The 20413-nt window shown below is 40.8% G+C and overlaps 1 protein-coding gene across 8 annotated transcripts in view; it reads left to right on the top strand.

Annotated features, from left to right (window-relative positions):
* SGIP1 (SH3GL interacting endocytic adaptor 1) overlaps positions 1–20413 on the top strand; it is a 198697-nt gene that overhangs the window by 154579 nt on the left and 23705 nt on the right. For all 8 annotated transcript variants that reach the window (XM_046645840.1, XM_046645841.1, XM_046645843.1 and 5 more), the window contains one exon: positions 13995–14106. In XM_046645840.1, coding sequence (XP_046501796.1) covers positions 13995–14106 — 112 coding nt within the window. The remainder of the gene's footprint in view (positions 1–13994; positions 14107–20413) is intronic.

Below are 20413 nucleotides of genomic sequence, written 5' to 3' on the forward strand. Positions count from 1 at the left end.
CATACGTAGGTACATACCTATAGATAAATAGAGGAAAATATATGAACTAGAGAGAGAGAGAGAAGGCAAAGAAGTATGTGTGGGTGTGTGTTTGTGTGTGTGTGTGTGTATGCATTGGCCATGGAATTATCCTTCTGGGTCTGAATTGCAGCCCCAGCATGATGTGGGACTTTAGGTAAGTTCCTTAACCTCTCTAAGTCTTAGTTTCCTCCTCTGGAAATTGGGACAGTAATGACACCTATTTCATAGGGTCGTAGTCAGGATTGAATGGTCAAGCACATGGGAGGCGGGTGCATGCGAATGCTCCATAATGATTAGCTCTTCCCACTGTCATCCAGCTTCCCGTATCCCTTGCTTGTGGCTGTGTTTTGTCCAGTTATTGTCTCCTTTGGAGAAGGTTGAGGGGTAGCATTCTCATCTTCTTCCACATAAAACATCTGGCAACTTGATCTGCTGTGAGTTGCTACATGTGAGTTGCCCTCCTTGTCAGCATGGACAGTGAGCCGTCTTTTCTCCACTGCTTATGGAGCAGGAGAATGATTTGGAAGTACAATGCCTCCTCCTTGCTGTACACCCCCCGCCTCCACCAGAGCCTATCATTAAAGCTGACTTGTTGGGACTAATGATCTGCCTGGTGATGCACTCCTCGGGTGCTGTGTTAATGCTGATGGGAGGTGTTGGAAGAAAAGCTGTTACCATCTCTTTTATTAAAGGATTTGTAAATCATGGCATTTCAGCAGATTTGACAAGTAATTTCAAACTTCCTGAGAAAAGGATGGAGAAGCAGAGAATCGCCAGAGGGAATTGCTTTACTTTTGCGTGGTTGTGAGCCCTCGTCCTGCACCAGCCTTTCATTGTATGTCTTGTAAGAAGGGCTGTTGCAGATCGAGGCTGCCCTTCCTATTGTACTCTTGCCTCTGACTGTTGCAGACAGAGAGGGGAACCTCTGACTGCCCCCTTCAGAAAGGACAGCTGACACAATGAATGAAGAAATGACCCAAAGTGGTAATGTTAAGACTCAGGAGAATTTTCCATTTCTAAGCCCTTTTCTGTGCGTGGAATGAGTATATTTGATCAACACCACATATACTGCTAACAGATTTTAGTCAGTTACTTGTGAAAGGCTTTTGTAAACAGTAAAGTAGTTGCTATACAGATGTAATCATTTCCTAATACAACAATTAACATTAATGAATATTCAACATGTGCTAAGAATTTTACATTCATTGCTTCATGTATTGAATCAAAGATTGATTTGGGGTCATCAAGATATGGCATTTAAGCTAAGGCATTAAGATAAGTCATTGCCCTTAAGATTTTTAACCCTTTTGTGTCTTCAATTGTTTTTGCAACATGCGTGCGGTAATAATTTCTGCTAGAGCATGAACTTTCATGGACAGGAATTTGCATGGACTTGTTCCTTTTCCGCTGGCTGTGCTGGATTCAGTCACCAGGACGTGAGTAAATGTGGCCTTGGGACTTCGTTTCCTGCTGGCCCACATTCACGCAGACCATGTGTGCTATTTACAACTGTGTCTCTTGGTCTTGTATTTAGGGTAATTACAGCATGGCTTCCCCTAAGACCTGACTTAGAGACTTGAAATATGCCTCTGAGAAAACACAAAAGGTTATTCTGTAGAAGTGTCATGAAGGAGCAAGGGTGATGTCAATTTTTCAAGGATGTTTTGGTGACTTTCAAGAGTTGCAATTGTCGCTGTAAAGGATGAGTCCAGGAAGAGGAAGAATGAGTTACTTAATGTTGATTACTCCTTTTCTTAGATTTTGCCTTTTTTGGACTCTGCTCACAGCCCATTCCCCATGAAACTGGCTGCTCAAATAGCAGGTTATCAGGGAGTCCGACTACGACAGACAGCCTCCTTTATGCCTCTCCACTCCTCAGTATCAGCCCCCTAGGGGAATAACTTTCAGTAGTGTTCAAACCACCAGCATCCCCTTTTTAACGGTAAGAACAGGAATATTCAAGAAATAAATAAAAGACAAATGTATAAAACTCAGTGTTATTTAAAATCCCAATATAACTCCCAATTTCTATTTATAATATTTTTGCCACAATATCAAAGTAATGCATGCTTATTATAGAAAATTTAGGAAAACAGAAAAGTATAAAGAAAATGAGATAATCTATAACGTAATAACTGCAGATGACCACTGTTATCATTTTGGTGTATTTCATTCCTAAGATTTTTCATGTTTATGTCACCGCATGTGTGTGTGTGTGTGTGTGTGTACTTTATATTTTCATACAGTGTATAATTATGCATCCTTTTATTTTAACATATGATAATGTCCTGCATGCCATTAAAGCATATTTGAAAATAGCTCATAGTTTGCTTTATTATGATTATGAAATTGATATAAGCACATTACTTTTAAAAATTCAAAGAGCCTGGTAAAGAATAGATGAAAGAGTAAATACAGAGAAAAAAGAAAATCCTGCCGTTTGCAACAACATAGATGGGCCATGAGGGCATCATGCTAAGTGAAATAAGCTAGATAGAGAAAGCTAAATACTGTGTGGTACCACTTATGTGTGGAATCTTAAAAAAAGCAAATACAACTCAAACTCCTAGAAATAGAAAGTATAAAAGTGTTTGCCAGGGTCTGGGAGGTGGAGAAAATAGAGAGAGGTTGGTAAAGGGCACAAACTTTCAACTCTAAGATGGAGAAAGGCTGAGGATCTAATGTATAACGTGGTGACTAAGGTTGACGACACTGTATTGTACAATGGAAATTTGCTATGAGAGTAGAACTTAAATGCTCTCACCAAAAAAGAAAAGAAAAGAAAAGAAAACTTCGTGAGGTGATGGATGTGTTAATTAACTAGACAGGAGGAATCCTTTCACAATGTATATATATCAAATCAGCAAGATGTACACTTTAAATATCCAACAATTTTATTTCTCAATTATACCTCAGTAAAGCTGAAGAAAAAAAAAAATCCTGGAACTGAAAAACAATAAAATAAAATGAGTGAATACAACCCTGAAATCACACTGTTGAGGGACTGGTAGAGATAACATTTTTAACATTTGGTGAAACGTCTTGAATAAAATTCTCTCTGTATATATTTATACACACACGCACACAGACACACATACACACCTACTCGTGTGAGTGCTGCATTCATTTACTTGATTCCAGGAAGCCACTGGGATATGCTCCATTGGTTTAATAACAACCTTTCGGGTGCAAAATAAACTTCATTAGATATAGAAAAGCATTTTTATCTAACCAGCAATAACAGATAAAATGCAAGCCACTATCTTTAGTACAAGCATCAGAAATTGAGTCTAAACCTGTTTCCTGTTCAGAATTAGATACGCCTGGATCACTGTTGGCATCAGCAGTGGTGTTTGCCATCCAGTGGCTTGACGCTTTTCTACGGCGGGTTTGTAATCTTGACCTCTTTATTCTCTTTGACATTGACAGTTTAATTGGGGGGGCACATCGAAAATTCCAGGCTTTTAGCTGCATTCGTATCCCCAAGTTTATTTATAAATTGCCAAAGGTAAACAACTTTTCTGAAAGTCACCTAGAAGTTTCTGACAGATCTAGTTTCAGCACCTGAGTTATCTATTCTTTCATGATACATGATTCAGTCAGCCGTTACGTGCCCCGTCTTTCAAAGTTCTGTGGCTTTGACTTTAAAGGACGTGGCAGTTTCTCCTGCCTGCAGTTGCATGGCCTTGTGTGTGAGAGTCTATTCATTGTACAAATAACTGTTAACTTTATGACTGCATCGGATGGAATCTTTAAAGAAAAGAGCGTAGGAGGGGAAGTAAAAGTACAAACGTAAGTTAAAATTCAGTCACATGAGAGGCTATCAATTCAAGGAACTGAGCTCAACTGAGGAGACCCTGAGATGAACTAACAACGTCTAGTCTACTCGCCGTTACGTTCTCTCAAGGTCATGCAAAGACAACAGGGGAACGTGTTAGCAGCTGCCAGGTTTCTTTTGACGTTGATTACAAGACACATCTCAGCTTCAGAAATGTTTGAATGTTTTCAAAAGTCTGTTTCTCATAATCAAGGAAACACGTTATGTACAATTTTATGCAAATAGAATATATAATCTGCTCGGTAACCTTCGGTCAATGGTAGCCCCTTAAATTTACTATGCGCAGTGTATATGTATGCGTGTGTGTGTGCATGTGTACATCTGTATAACCATGCTCATGGTTCCATAGGATTATATTATATGCATATGCCTACCTTTTATTAGTGGGTATTTAGATTTTTCACTTTTTTTTTTTGCTATTATGTATAATGGTGCAATGAGCAGCCTTAAACCTATATCCTCATGTACTTGTCATAATTTGTCCTAAAGAGAAATTGCTAAAAGTGGAATCATTATGTTAAGGAGCATGCATATTTTAAATATTACTACATATTACCAAATGTCCCTTCAAAATTTCATGCCAGCGTTATGATTAACAATTTTTCCATGCCCTTGTCAACACTGAGTTATGTCAGTACCTTTTACCCTTTCTGATCTAATAGAGAAAATAGATGAATAATAGCTGATTGTTTTCAGCTCCATTTTTAATTACTGAAAACTTTTTAATATCTGCATGACATTTCATTCTGTCATGAATCATGATTTATTTCACTTCAATTATTAAGCATTTAAATTGCTTCAAGTTTTCCCACACGCAGTGAACATCTTTGCACATAATTCTTTGGCCTTAAGATATTTTCTTAGAATGGATTCTTAAAATTGGAATTATGGGGGGGCTGGCCCCGTGGCCGAGTGGTTAAGTTCGCGCGCTCTGCTGCAGGCGGCCCAGTGTTTCGTCGGTTCGAATCCTGGGCGCGGACATGGCACTGCTCGTCAGACCACGCTGAGGCAGCGTCCCACATGCCACAACTAGAGGAACCCACAACGAAGAATACACAACTATGTACCGGGGGGCTTTGGGGAGAAAAAGGAAAAAATAAAATCTTTAAAAAAAAAAAAAAAAATTGGAATTATGGGCTAAAATTATGAAACTTCTAAAGGTTCATGGTACACATTGCCAAGAAGTTTTCTAGAGAGGTTCCTCCAATTTTTACTTTTACCAACATTATATTAAAGTACCTATTTCATAATATTCTCACAAACATGAAGGATTGACTGTTTTGAGATCTTTTCTAATCTGAAAAGATAAAAAATTCTGTCTTTCTTCCTGTTGCATTTCTTGGATTACTGGGGAGGCTGAATTTGTTTTTGTACTTTTTTAGCCATTTATGGTTCTTCAGCGAATGTTTGTTCTTTTCTAAAAGTCTTGATGTTTCCCACTTGAACCTGAGAATATCTCTAATGTTGGCGGTCCTTCAAGTAGCCACCACTTCTCTGAAAACACATCCCAGACTTTCCACAGAGAAACATCCTCCACCTGCCAACGTGCTTGGGTGTCCTTTGGGACCTCTCATTCTCCCCATCCCTTGACAGATTCCTTCCTCCTTCTCCTGGTGTTCTTAGACCCCGGTCACTGTCCCCTACCATTGGCCATGAGCCTGTGTGGTTTGAAGGCTGGCCCGGGGTGTCTCCAGCTTCTCCGATGTGTGGAAGCCCCTGACTATATTCAGCTCAAGGACTGCCCACGTGCTCACGGGAGAACACCTCCCCTGCCCTGACCAGGCTCTCGAGCCTCCCTTTCCTGTCCTCTCTTGCTTTGCGTGGCCCTTACTGGATGTTTTCCCACATATCTTGATTAGACCACCCCTACTGGGGGCGCTGCACGTATTATTCACTGAGTGTAAATTTGAAGAAAGAAAGAAACTATTATCCTTCAGCAAAACCAGTGCCTTAAAGTTTTTTCCAAGAGAGTTGATGAGGTGTCCAAGGACATTCACATCCACGGCCCTTTTAAAACTGTAAACCAGTGCTTCTCAAACACTTTATTCATATCCCCTCCCTTACCCAGGGACACTTTTTAGAACTTTGTTTTCCCTTAATTGCTCCCCAGTAGAATTTTAATATCATGGTGGTACCATACATCTGCTTATGTACTTATGTACATCTGTGTGCTTTATACAGAAAAAAGTAAGATTTCTTTCACCTTCCCCCAAGAACCAAGCTTCGGCCCCTTTGGGGTGATACTGCTCCATTAAGAATGCAGGCTGTGCATCCAGCTGGATCTTGGAGCAAAGCTCCCTGACATGAGTGGGTGAACGTTAATAATACAGGCTAGGGTGTAAGAAGACAATTGACATTAAATCTGGTTTTCAGTCTCAGCGCCTCTACTTACTGCTGAGCAATTACCTTGAGCAAATTATTTAATTTCACTAAGCTTCAATTTCCTCAGTGGTAAAATACCCATAGTAATGGTATGTACCTCAGAGAGAGATTTCGAGAGGAGAAGACGTAACGCACATGAAGTATTCCGCATGGCGCCATCACGTGAAGGGCTCTACGTAAATTAGCTCTTAACGTCATTATTCATATTCTTTGTAGTACCGCGCTCTAGCAGGCTCGGGTTCAGATGCTGGATCAAAAAAACTCTCCATCCTGTCTATACGGAGAAATTGTCTAGGATTTGGTCATGTGAGTCCTCATACCGAAGACATTTTCCTTATGACTTTGTCTCCTTCCTCGTGTCCATTGTTCACAATAGTCCCTGTGTTGAATATGCTTGATGGGAGTTTGATGATGAAAACGAAGTTTAATTTTCCTGTTTTCTGAGTCAAACAGATCATTTCAGGAAGTTAAGCAGGGCATTAATCTTGGATGATGGTTTGGGAACTGTAAGCAAAGACCCAATTTGAAGAAAATTCTCTATAAACCCTGTTGGCTGACCATGTTTCTGGACTGAGTGGAATTTGAAAAGCAAGAAATGTATGCAAGTGAAATATATATATATAAAATGTTTATATATATAAATATAAATAAATATATATATATAAAATGAAGAGGAAGACTGAAAATAACTCTAATCTTTTTTACTCCCAGAAATTCAGTATCCTTAACTCCATCCTGTAATAACTGACGTCCTTAAGCATGCCTTCCGCATGTTTGAAGGCAAATGCCTTGCACACTGAAAAGCATGTAACAGGTGTCACTCACCCAGTGCCACTGTGGGTTGAGATGAGGCCTGGGGGGCTTCTTATATGGCAAGAGCTTGGGGTTAAGTGGACCCACACCAAATCCTGACTCTGTCACTTACTTCCTGTGAGAATGGGGGCACACGACGATCTTCCTTCAGACTCTGTTTGTTGATCTGTAATATGTGGTAACGCCTATCTGGGCACAGGATTGTGGTGATAATTAAACAGCGCACTGAGTGTAAAGCATCAAAGACAGTGCTCAGCTCACAGCAGGTCCTCAGGAATGAGACCGAGGCCTCCTCCTCTGAGATTTGCCCCTTTTCCTCCTTCTGGCACTCAGCAAGTCAATTGATGCTACCATCTCAGGAGGTGAGAAGCCAAAGCAGCACTTGGGGAAGTCCCTGGGCTTCTTGAAGCCTCCATTGGAGCATCTTCAAAATAGTAATAATAATATGTTTTTCCTAAGTGTGAGGATTCAATGAGGTCATGCATGTGAAACATCTAGCATAGTCCTTGGAACATATACGAAAGGTATATGTTCAGTTTAGCCCCCATCACAGCTTTATTATTTATTAGAGCAGACTATGGCATTCATTAGACTACCAAAAACTCTAAAATAGACAAAAACACAAATATACCAAAAATACACAAAATATTTTATTTATAGGTTTTTATATGCAACATATAACACGTAAACACATATATACGACATACACATATATAAGATATAGTTCATATAATTTAAGCCAACTAGTTTATGTAAAATTGTAACATTCAAGGATGTAGAGAAAAAGAAAAAAGCAACATTTTATATGTAATAACTTTTCTTTCACTCTTTTTCTTACAAACCTATCCTAAAAATTTTTTGAAGGAAAGCTGCTGTGATTTTTAAAAAGTAATGTTAGTTTATTAATCATCACTTCAGCTGAGGTTCACAAAGTCGCAAGATCACTACCCTCCTTCTAAAATGGAGCTCTCGTGATGCAATTCTTCCTGCTGACCTCAGAGGGGCTTCTAACCTTCCACCTGCCCTCGTGTGCAAAGTGCATCTGGTGTTGAGGGGAGCCTGAAACAGTGTATTACATGCAGTGATTGCCAGGCAAACTCTTCGCCGCTGCTAGTGACAATAGCTGTCATTTATTGGGTGCTGATTAGATGCTGGCATCAGACTTACACGTGCTGGTGTTTCTCTTTCCCAACGTCTTTATCAGCATCTTTGCGGTTATTGGATTTTGTAGGAAGGTAAATACCAACATGACAGGGAAGTATTATAACATTCGTCCCCCTTCTAATATCGCTTTTCCCCAATTGACACCAGCATCCACGCCATCTGTCCCCATTCCTGACATAACGCAGGTCAGTCAGTTTCCCCGTGAACCACTGCCTCACAGTGGGCGTACCGTGCGGATGCAGAGCCCATTTCTTGGAAAATGAAAGTGCCGGGCTCAGAAAGGATACAGGATTCCGTGAAGTCAACAAAAATGTTGGTGTAAAGCTCTTTGGGTCACACTCAAAGTCACTGTCAATTGAGGATTTGGCAGAAATAAAACTATTAATAACTGAAGAGGAAGAAAAAAAGGAAGCTTACACCATAGCCATTTCAAAAGAAAATCAAGAAACTGAAAGGCCCTTAGGAAAATTTATAAAACTCTCAATTAACTCAGCAATAATGGCTCACTTTATGATCATGAATCAAAGCAAATCTGAACCTAGACTGTGTTTAGAGCTGTAATACAATTTTACCGGAAAAATATGCCCTTCCTCAAAATATCAACAGAAATCATTTTTTTCATTCTAAGAACTCATTAGTTATTTGATCGTGGTTTGTTAACAAAAGATTTTTATGCAAATTTAGTTTGACTAGAGTCCCAATCAAACCTTTTTATCATTTTATACTATGAAATTTTAGGAAGTGTTTAAATACATTCATTTTTAAGTGACTTTTTTCTGACACTGACTATCCTCAGATAACAAGGACATTCCTGTATCATCATATTCAATCCTTACAACTTCTGTAGAAACTGCTATCTCCATTTTACAAAATGATGAAGCTAAACCTCAGAGAGGTTAAGTAATTTGCCCAAGGTCACACAGTAAGTGATAAAGTCAGGATTCAAATTTAATTTAGTCTGATTCCAACATTCTTTGTCTTTATCACTACATTATACAGAATATACTCTGTAAATTATCATAGAATGGAGTATCATTTATCTTTTTACTAATTCTAACTAATATGATCCACTTTTTTTTTTAGAGAAAGCTAACTCCATATCTACTCTCTGCGGCTTCCCACAATTCCTGGAATTTCTTCTGTCTTCTTTTATGCATTCTGAGACTTGCTGTTGCCTCTGTCCGTTGGTTCCATCTCCCGCATTCTCATTCCTGGCCGTAAGGGTTACTGGGCTCTCGCCCGGCAGGCCCGGTGGAGTGGGCAGTTATTTGGGTTGGTTGACTGCAAGGGTGGGATCAGTCTTATCGACAAACAAGCCAGCTCTCTCTGCTGCCCATCCTTCAGGTTGCTCTCAAAGTGATTGTTTCTAACCCCCAATGGACAGAAGGGAAAATTTGCAGTTCTGGTGACACCTGGTGTTGGTCAGTGCACATCCTCCCTACAGCCAGGTGAGGTTGCTGGTGCCAAGATCAACGTCCGCTGTAATGGAGGTGCAGCTAGAATCAGCGAGCTGCCAGGGTCAGATATTAATGACAGCATGCGATCAAGACCGACGCGCATGCCTCTGATGCGCTCTACTGTAACAGCAAAGTAGAACAGCTGGAAGTCTGGGTGGCATGCTCTCTGAATTGGAGCTACCTACTTAAGCTCTCAAAGTTTCTGCATCTGTAAGAAAGGGATGTTAGGGGCCGGGCTGCAGTCGAGTGCTTAAGTTCCCACGCTCCAACCTGGAGGCCTGGGGCTCACTGGTTCCCATCCCGGCCAGGATCTAGGAGCTGCTCATCAAGCCATGCTGTGACGACATCCCACATAGAGGAGCTAGAATGACTTACAGCTAGGCCCCACCTCCTCACACCATCGCGTTGGGCATTAAGTTTTTAGCATATGAATTTTGGGGGACGCAAGCATTCCGACTCTAGCACCACAGATGTTCTTGTGCATCATTACCCTGGAGAGTTTGGTCTTTAGCTCGTGGTTAAGTGTTCCGGTTGCTGGCTGATGGGCTTTAAAACAAAGCACACAAAAAGCAGTGAAAGCTTCATTCCTAGTGATCCATCTGTTACTCATCCACTGACGCAGCCCAATAAGGGAAATGTTTGAACCCAACTGTAGCAAATTGATGGTCAACTAAACCCCCAAATATTTTTTTCACATGTTCTTCTGCCAAACCAGTTTTCCCCAAACCACAATTGTTTGGTTAACTTTTTTTTTTTTAAAGATTTTATTTTTTTCCTTTTTCTCCCCAAAGCCCCCCAGTACATAGTTGTATATTCTTCGTTGTGGGTCCTTCTAGTTGTGGTATGTGGGACACTGCCTTAGCGTGGTTTGATGAGCAGTGCCATGTCCGCGCCCAGGATTCGAACCAACGAAACACTGGGCCGCCTGCAGCAGAGCACGTGAACTTAAACACTCGGCCACGGGGCCAGCCCCTGTTTGGTTAACTTTTAATCTTGATATATAAGAATTCCACATTTGTTTTTGCTGATATTTTTCTTATCATTTCCAGTCCAGTATTCCAAAAGTTTGAGATAATTTTGAGTACTTTCAATGAGTCTGTCATTATTTAAGATAATCTCTGTATTATCTTAAATTGTGATAATAATCTTAAAAGTAGCTAATCATTATTGAGGGCTTACTATGGATCAAGCACTGTGTTAAATGTCTTAACCTCATTCTATCCTCAGAACAGGCCTACAAAGTGGGTATTACTATATCATCCTTGCCAAAGATCATACAGATGGCAAGTGTCGGAATCAAGGCTCAACCCCAGGAATGTCTAATGCCAAATCCCAACCTCTCAGCCACTACAGTGTGCCATTTCTGAACATCTTTTCTAGTTTTATCCAAGGCACTGGAGAGCCCAGACTAAGGATAGGTCTCTGGGATATTCCACCAGAGGCTTCCTTCTCAATGGACAGAAAGCCACTGATTCATGCTCGTTGGATATGATGATTCGTCTAATTGTCGATTCACTTGGCAAGACTATTATCTACTCAACTTTTCCTATTTTATTCACAAGAATATCATAGAAGACTTTTAAATGCTTTGCAGAACTAAAGAAATATCATGCCTATGACATTCCTTTTATCTACTAATATCTGCATTTCTTTCTAACTTTATCTTTTTCTTTCTGAGAGTTCTCCTCACTTACTTTATTGTCTCCTTCACTAAATTATCCACTGCACTGTAGCTAGAGTGATCTAAAGTCAAGCCCTATTATAAACTCCCTACTTCAAATATTTCAGCGGCCTCCCGTCTTCTAGAGGGTGTCTTAACCCCTGTTCCAGGAACCCCAAGGACTTCAAGAAATTAGTAATTCTATTTCAGATTATTTAAATGCTGTATATATGTGCGTGCTCTGAAAAGCGTCCACAGATTTGTATTAGATTATCAAAAAGTAACTCTAATTTTGATGCCCATAAATCACTTATACAATAAAGACAAATTTTCCTAAATATTTATACAGAACTCTTCATGATCTAATTCCTAACCCCCCAAGCCTTGTCTCACCCTTCACTACCTGCCACATTCACGCACACACACATACACACAAATAAGACCACACGTCCTGTGGTTTCTCAAAATGCCATGTGTTTGCTCAGTTCCTCATGTATGTACATGCTGGGCTTTCTTCCTTTTCCCTCATGAGATCTGACTCATCTTCAAACCTTGGTTCCAGTATCACTTTCTCGATGAACCCTGCCCTCTCCTATCCAAGCAGCATGAAGTGTTTTCATAGAGATTTGCTTGTAGCACTCTTAAAGCCTTTACCAGATTGCTCTAATTATTTGATTGCAGATCTATCTATCCAATCACATCGTGGCTATGACCTGGATATAATGGTAAGAATCAAAACAATGGCCTCTGCTCAGCGCATCGTGTTTGTTTATAGATGTGCCCAAATTTTACCTTCCTGAGATCCAACAAGGAAAGCTTTGATGTGGATTTAATGAGAGGTCAATGTAATCCTGGCTCTGTTTTATGAACTGTAGAGGTCCCATAAAGGAAGCTCATGTCATCATTCCTTCCTTCTAAAAGTTTACAGTCTTGGGGGTGACAAAGACTTAGACGTGCATACTTCCCCTTAAGACTCCCCCGATGGTGCTGTAATTGTTTGCTTCTCCTCCAGTGGCCCTGTAATTGACTACCCAGGCGGCAAACTAATGTAGTCCTCAGAGCCTAAACTATGAACTCTACATTTCTGGGTACCAGCCTTGAATATTCTGCATACCAGCTGTGCAAGTTGTATAAACTCAGCCTTGGTTCCGCCAACTACAAAATGAAGATAATGCTTACTTCACATGTTTACATAGATAATTGCAAAACACATAGTAAGTCTGCAACAGATAATGGTGATGGAGATAATGCTGGTAGTGAATATTGATGATAATGACAATAATGATATTAACATGTTGAACTGTAACTCCTTGAGGACAAGGATTATGTTTATTTATCTTTGAATCCCCAGCACCTACCATGGTGCCTTGTACGTAGTAGATAGTAAGCAAATGTTTGTTAATGATCAATTACCAAGCTCAAGATATCAAAAGACAAGGGAAGATAGAAAAACTAGAGACTAGAGTGAACTAGCATTGTCAAGGAAAATCTAATTAAGGAGGGAGATGTACAAAGTGTAGATTGAGTCAGAGCCAGAGAAGAGGACGAAAGTTACTGAAGGTGAAGGGTCAAATATGTCATCTGGGCAGGGAAGGGAAGGGAAGGGAGAATGCGTGTTGTTTATAGGAAGGAGAAGCAGTGAGCTTGCGACATAATGAAATACTTCGTCGTAACTGAAACTTTACTGTTCCGTACACGCCTAGAGATTAGCAACAAAGGCAACGGTCTACACTTTGCTCCCTTTGGAAACCTCAGGTCATATCAAAACTGCACAAAACTAGGTTTAATTTAGACAGACTGTGTTGTCTAATGGGAAAAACATGAACTTTGCAGGGCAGCAAATCTAGGTTTGAATTTTAGTTTTGCCGCTTAAAGAACTGTGTTATCTTGCGCAGGTCACTTACGTCTTCGAGCTTCAGTTTTCTCTTCTGTAAAATGAGAATAATAATGCTTGTCCCACAGGCTGGTCTGGGGCTTGAATGAGATAATCCTCGTAAGGTATCCAGAGCAGTGCCTGGTATGTAGCAGGTGTTCAATAAACAGGAGAGCTGCTGTCTTTTTTAATAGTGTGAATTGATGCATTTGTGTGTTTGTGCTGAGTCAAGGTGTACATTTTGGTTGTGTGTGTTTTTGGACATGTAAACTTCAGCCTGCTTGATCTGAGGTAATTGGGCTTTTTGAAATGGAAATAATCTGGAAAAGAACATGTGTAACATGGTACCCCATGACTGTTTCTCCTTTAAAATGAAGAAATGCCAAAAGTTTTGAGTGTTTGGGCAACTATGTAGGGTGAATGCTCAAATAGGAAACTAATGATTTCCTGTATTAATTACCTGCTGTACAAACTGTCATGCAAATACTGCCCTATGCTTTATGTAAAGCATTGAAAGCCTCTATGGCTTTATTCTCTGCTTGGATTTTTTTCTGTGGTAAAATACATAATGGAATTAATTTCAAGTGTGTTTGTCTGTAAGGCAGCCAAATATTTCCTTTTAAATACTTGAGCTCTATGTTGAATATTTAGAGTTCTGGTTCTTAGCACATTACATGTCTTTTCAGTAACAGATTTCACCCTGTGATCCTCTAATGGACTTTTAGTCCTACATACACTAAGGTGTCCCTGTGTCCATAATAAAGGAAAGTCTTTCATTTCCTGCAGGTTCTTCCAGAGGACCCAGCCCCCTTACCATGGGCGCCCAGGACACCCTGCCCGTTGCAGCAGCATTTACAGAAACGGTCAACGCCTACTTCAAGGGAGCAGATCCAAGCAAGTAAGCCTGGGCTGTCGGCTTGATCTACTGTAGTCTCCAAACTCTATCTTATTCATTGTGGGAACCCTAAATATAACTAGTTCATTCCTTATCTTAAAACCAAAAGAAAGCCAGTGAACAATAACAGGTGGCATACCCAGAATGGAGGAGCAAAACTAATTAGGAATATTAATTCACTGCTTTAAAGAAAATCTTCCAGAAGGTCCAAGAATCTAATATCTCACTATCTAGAGATCTCTGATTCAGTTTTGGTCACAAGCTACAGAAAGCCCTCACTGAAGTCTATCAGCAGTGAGAAATGTATCATCTGGATCTGGATCTGAATGTCTGGATCCTGTCTTTATTGTCGTAGTCTTTCCTGGACAAATGGGAATCACCCACATACAAATTGAAACAACGGTGCATTGGAATGAGAAGCTGGAAAATAAACACCTTTCCATAACACGTAGATTAGTAAGAGGACAAGTTATATGTTACCCTTACTAAGTAAGGAAAAGTTGACAAGACAAATTATAATCACAGCAAAGTGTAAATTCTAGGGGAAAATGCACCACCTTCCATCGTCATGAGCCTGATTTCTCCTGTATCCCTACGCAGAGGCAGTGGACTAGACTGAATGCGCGTGTAATGTAATTCAATATTTTGTCTTCTTAGGAGAAGTTCCATGGATAGGGTTCAGGAAGTCCGTGGATTCCCTGAAATTTGTGGGATATATTGGATGCAAGATATTTTGCATATCTTGTGTGTGTGCGCATATGTGCATTTGTCCACAAAGAGCGTCTACAGCATTCAGCAATTTCATAAAGCGGTTCATGATCCAAAAAAAAAGTTAAGAGTGATTATTGATCTACACTGAAAACTAACCACCTAAGTCAAACTGGTTTTCAAGTGTGTCACTAATGCAATTACGAATCTGACTGTGATGGATATACAAAGGGCAGACCTGGGTAAGCAGAGAATTGCTCTTTATTTTTTACTAACAAGGACTGGGGTTTAGAAAATCTTAGAATCCTTGGAAATAAGAATGAGAGAAAAAATTAAATGAGCATTTAGAACACTAGACTATTTTATATAGAACTTGGATCTCTACATATAATTTAAGTGGGAATCTGTATGATTAATCATGAATTCTTTTTACACTTCAGAAACATTCACATTTTGAAGTCTAAATCTAACAATATTATGCTAGGAAACTAGGATAATTAGTAACTCCACCTTTAAGTGTCCTGCCTAGCCAATGGGGTCTGTCAACCTCCCTAAATGTCACGTCCTTTTAAACAACATTTAGGTTTTATTCTAGGTCCAGAGTATTATAGAAAAACGACACTGTGGACCCTGGTGTCTTGGTCGATTTGGGCTGCTATAACAGACTACCATAGACTGGGTGGCTTATAAACAACAGAAATCTATTTCTCACAGTTCTGGAGGCCGGAAGTCCAAGATCAAGGCACTGGCAGATTCGGTGTCTAGTGAGAGCCAGCTTCCTGGTTCACAGTAACCTTATGTGGTGGAAGGGGCTGGGCTCTGTGGGGTCTCTTTTCTAAAGGCACTGATCTCATTTATGAGGGCCCTACCACCATGACCTAATCGCCTTCCAACAGCCCCACCTCCAAATACCATCACATTGGGGATTGGGTGTCAACATATAAATTTTGGGAGGACACAAACATTCAGTCTACAGCACTCTGGTTTCTCCCATGTCTTTCCTCTTTAATCTCCAGAGCAGGAAGGTCATTTGCCAGCCACATCCACATATCCATAGAAATTAAAGCTACCTCATACAGAGGGTGCATTTGAACTGTTAGCACAAGTGAGGACCATGAGCGTGGGTGGTATATATGCTTTATAGACATACATACATGTTTGTTCTGCAGACTCTTCTTTGAACAAAGAATTTGCGTAACTTCCTGTCATACCACTTGTAAGGACTACTTATGACTGACAGACCTAGACCTTAGGAAGCTCAGGCTGACCTGAGTTGAGAAAAGAGGGTAGAAACACAGCTTAAAAAATATAGGAGTAGTCAGGAGGGCAGAGGGCTATCTGTAGTGGAGTGAAAAACACTGGGAATCACACAAGAATGAATTCTTTCTTGTCTGCTTACTAATTGGCTTTCATTCTTTCATTTATTCAGAGAGACTAATTGGTAGTGGGGGTACTTCCACTTTTGCCACCCCCCCAAATCTATTCTCAATGTATCGCGTCACTCCTTTGCTCAAAATCCTCCTATCTTGGTCAATGTAAAAATGAAACAGTCTATATTGGTCTACAAGGCCCTATGTGATCTGTCCTTTGAGACCCCTACCCCGTCCCAGTTGCCACCTCTCTGATCTTGTCTCCATCACTCACTGCCTTATTCAGTCCCTCTAGCCACACTGTCTTCACGGCTATTTCTCTTGCATCACCCCAACCCCATCGGCATCTCAGGGTCTTAGCATTTGTTGCTCCTTCGACCCTGGTGAAACCTTCTCCCAGCCAACTGAGTGACTTGTCCCCTCACTTCCCTTGTGATTCTTCAGCAGATTTACCAGAGGCCTTCCCTGTCCATCCTAGGTACAATGGCAACACTCCTCTCCATCCACTGTTAACGCTTCCTTCCTCCTTACCTCACTTTCTCTTTTTCCATAGCCCTTCTCTCTAACTAGCATGTTACATGTTCTCAGTGTCCACTGGCTCTCTCTTCCCCCACTGGAATGTAAGCTCCATGACACCTGGGACCTTGAGCATTTTGTTAATTACTGTATCCTCAGCACCTAAAACCGGACCTGGCATGGAGTACTCAATGCACATTTGCTAAACAAGTTCAGTTACTCACCTAACGTTTACAGAATGGCTACTATGTGCCTGCCATTGTGCTAGATGGGATGTATTGCGGGTGAAGACAGTTGATACGGAAAATAAGACTTGTGCGTAAATATAATAGAAAGTCCACTCTAGGAGGGGTGTAGATGTGATGCAATGGGAGTTAAGAAGCCCTTGATAATAGTCTTTTTTAAATCCCAAGAAGTAGTGTAGCAACCCACCAGTTACCTTGTGCGCCTGTCCCTATACAAGCCGAGTTCTTCATCCTGTGTCAGTTTCCCCAGCACACTACAACAGGCATGCGGGGAGGTCCACACCAGTGAGCCTCTGATATCCATGACCTTGGCATTCCAGTGACGTGGCACTTGAGCCAAATTAATATTAGTGCTTTTCCTATGCCCTTCCAAATGAATTGAGCCTTTGACTTCTGGGTGGCTGCCTATATTGAGTTTGTTTTCGACTGTATTGCCATAAGTAGTTGCAGTATATACTGTTTATTGGTAGAGGGAAAATTCAGTACATTTCATTGAAATTATGAGATCTGAAATTTATGAACAGATCATGAAGTGACATTCTTCTAAATTTAATTTCATCTCCAGGCAGTGAATCATTTTAATTGCTGTTCCTTTGTTATTCATTTTCAAGGAAATAACTCAAGTTCGAAAGTTCGATCGTGGGGTGAGGTGGGGAGGGGGAGGATAAAGCCAAACCCAGCACCACGTGGAGAAATGATGCAGCAAAAGATGTGGATTTGCTTTGCCTGAGCTTCCCTCGACCTGCAGCAAAGCCTTCCCCATTGTTTTCAGACCACACATTGGAAACCAAAATTCACTACCTTAGTTATTACATATTATGATATACAATCCATTCAAATATAGTTACACTCTTTCCGTGAGTATTCAGAACACCTGTAACAGGTATTTTGACGTCTGAGTCCTTCTCAGTAGCTCGTAGGCAGAGGACTCCTTGACTTTTGCTTCTGGCGGGGGCACACATCTCCCATTATTAGCTCCTATTTGAACATTGGTGCTAAGGATTAATTCTATAATCCCCCAGACAAACTTAAGTTTCTCAGCGATGTTCTCTTCTTTCCTGATCATCATATTTCAATTATTATTCAAGTCTCTGTCTCCCTCCTTAAACTGGAGGTTTGGGCAAGGACCACGTTTGTCCTGTTTCTCACTGCTCATTCTAGTGCATTCCACCATGCCTAGTACATTTTATAGGCACCCTGTATATAATTGCTAAGTGTGTGGATTTTCTTTTAAAACATTTTATTGAGTTCCTCCTCTGCAATGGGTTCTGTGTCGTGCATCTTCATCTTCCCAGAACCTCAGACACAGTACTTGCCTTCACAATAGTAAGTAAGATACGTGCAAGAAACTACAAAATAGTTTTCAAAAAAAAAAAAAATCTGTGCATTTGTCCAAGGAGCCTAGAGAAAGGAAAAACAAAGGAAGTCTGAATGGAAAGGATATTAAGGAAAGCCTGCCTTCAAACTAAGTCTTGAAATATGAAAAGGAGTTTGTCTAGTACCTGAGCAGATGAAAGGGGATTATAAACAAAGGAAAGGAAGCTGCATACGCCCAGAGGATGTACGCTCAGAAAAGAAGACAGTGGCTTGCTTATCAAAGCAGCACATAGAAGCCATAGTTTATGAGAGGGATGCATTTCTCATGGTCTCACATAAATCAAATTCACACGTTGGCTGACCAAGATTGGCCGGCATTTCTGTTGACTGGCTAACACGGCGCTTCCTGTGGCAGATAGGGAGAGACGAGTTTGTAAGTCACTTGGCCAGTTGACTTTGAAATTTTGCCATTCTTGACAAACGTTTCATTTGTGGGGATGCACATGACTTCAAGTTTTATTCATAAAGTAAGTTAGTTAATATTTCCCTATTGCAGTATTTAAGATTTCCATAATTCAAACTCACGTGAAATGTAGCCACATTGCGTACTGATAGGAGCAATCATTAAGGTTGAACAAAGATTTTCCTTTTGTGAGTGTAGGTTGAAAATAATAATTTTCACATAGAAAACTTGAGATCAACTTAGACATTGGATGGATTAATAAATCAGCAAAGATCTGACTCTGACAGTTGAGACACAGCCCAGAAACGTAACGTAAGTAAGGAGGCTTGGTGCTTATATTGGCTCATATTGACTACTTCTCTCATCGTCCACCCAGCACTATAAGCCCTGTGAGAGAAGGGGCTGTTTTGCTCATTTTTTAATTGCCTCCCTACTCAAAAAACAAACAAACAGAAAGCAACTTACATAGTTAGGAGCTAATAAATGTTTATTGACTTAATAATTGCCACCTCCTCCCCTTACTGACTTGCTTTCAAAAGAGAAGTTTTATCCCCCACCAAGACACCCTTGGATCTCATTTTCAGCAAACTGGAAAAGAATCTGAGCAGATACCCATCCATTAGAAAACCTTTGGGTCACCACTGCTAACAATATGCTGAGTGATGCTAGGCACCGGAGGTTAATTGAACAAGTGATCTGACTAATTACTGTTTTCTTCTAGAGTTGTCAGACAATATTCTGCATGTCCACATGTTGAAAAACATCACAAGTAGACTCAGCTTGATGGGAAGTCCAGGCTCAGCACCAGTTCAGCATCAGTAAATCAAGCAAGGTTTATGGATCTAAAAGATAGAGAAGGAAGACAGCAGAGTTAGCACCACACCAGGAGATCAGCAGTTTTCTTCAGAAGAGATGGAGGTGCAAATTTCCAGGAACCAAAATTATCATTCAGAGCAGTGCAGAATTACCAATGATAATATCGGGGTGGGGGGGAGGGGGGAGCATGACAACTTTAGGAAGCTCACTGGCCCTTCACCTCTACCCCAAACCCAGCCTTATACACACAAGGCTATAGCAGTTCTTCACATAAACTATTCTGAATGTGTACCGAGGACCATCTCACCTGAGCCGCATGCGTCTCATCAATCACAGTTACCAGTATACGGATGTGAGCAGTTTTCATTTATTAACCTCGGTTTCCCTAGAGAGTACACTCTTGAGCTCAAAGTTGTAGAACTATGCAAGGGTCAGTTATCCAGAGGAATGGGGAAGTCATAAAGAAGCTGACTCATTTCAAATATTTACTGTTTCCTGAAGAAGAATAATCCTTTTGAGATTTCTGCTTTTGGCCAAGGTAGAGTAACAGGGACCATTTACCTTTCCACCTGAAAATAGCTCAAAAGCGAACAAGATATATGAAACAATGATTTCCAAGACACTGGCCCTCGGGTGAAGGACAGTGCCCCCGGAGAGGCAGGGTGTGCCATATGATTGCCCCAGCTCACTTTCCTGAGAGTTTCCAGGCTGTGGCACAGGGGGAGCCCAGCAGACTCCCAGCTGTCCATGGGGAGGTGTCTCACTGAGGCACACTCCACGACTAGACTGGCTGAGGGGGTGCCAGAGGAAGCCGATGGCCAGTGGGTATTGCTGGCCACCATGCACTGCAGACGCTGGCTGTGGAGGCAGCATAC

The sequence above is a fragment of the Equus quagga genome, chromosome 18 (assembly GCF_021613505.1).
Source record: "Equus quagga isolate Etosha38 chromosome 18, UCLA_HA_Equagga_1.0, whole genome shotgun sequence".
NCBI classification, from domain to species: domain Eukaryota; kingdom Metazoa; phylum Chordata; class Mammalia; order Perissodactyla; family Equidae; genus Equus; species Equus quagga.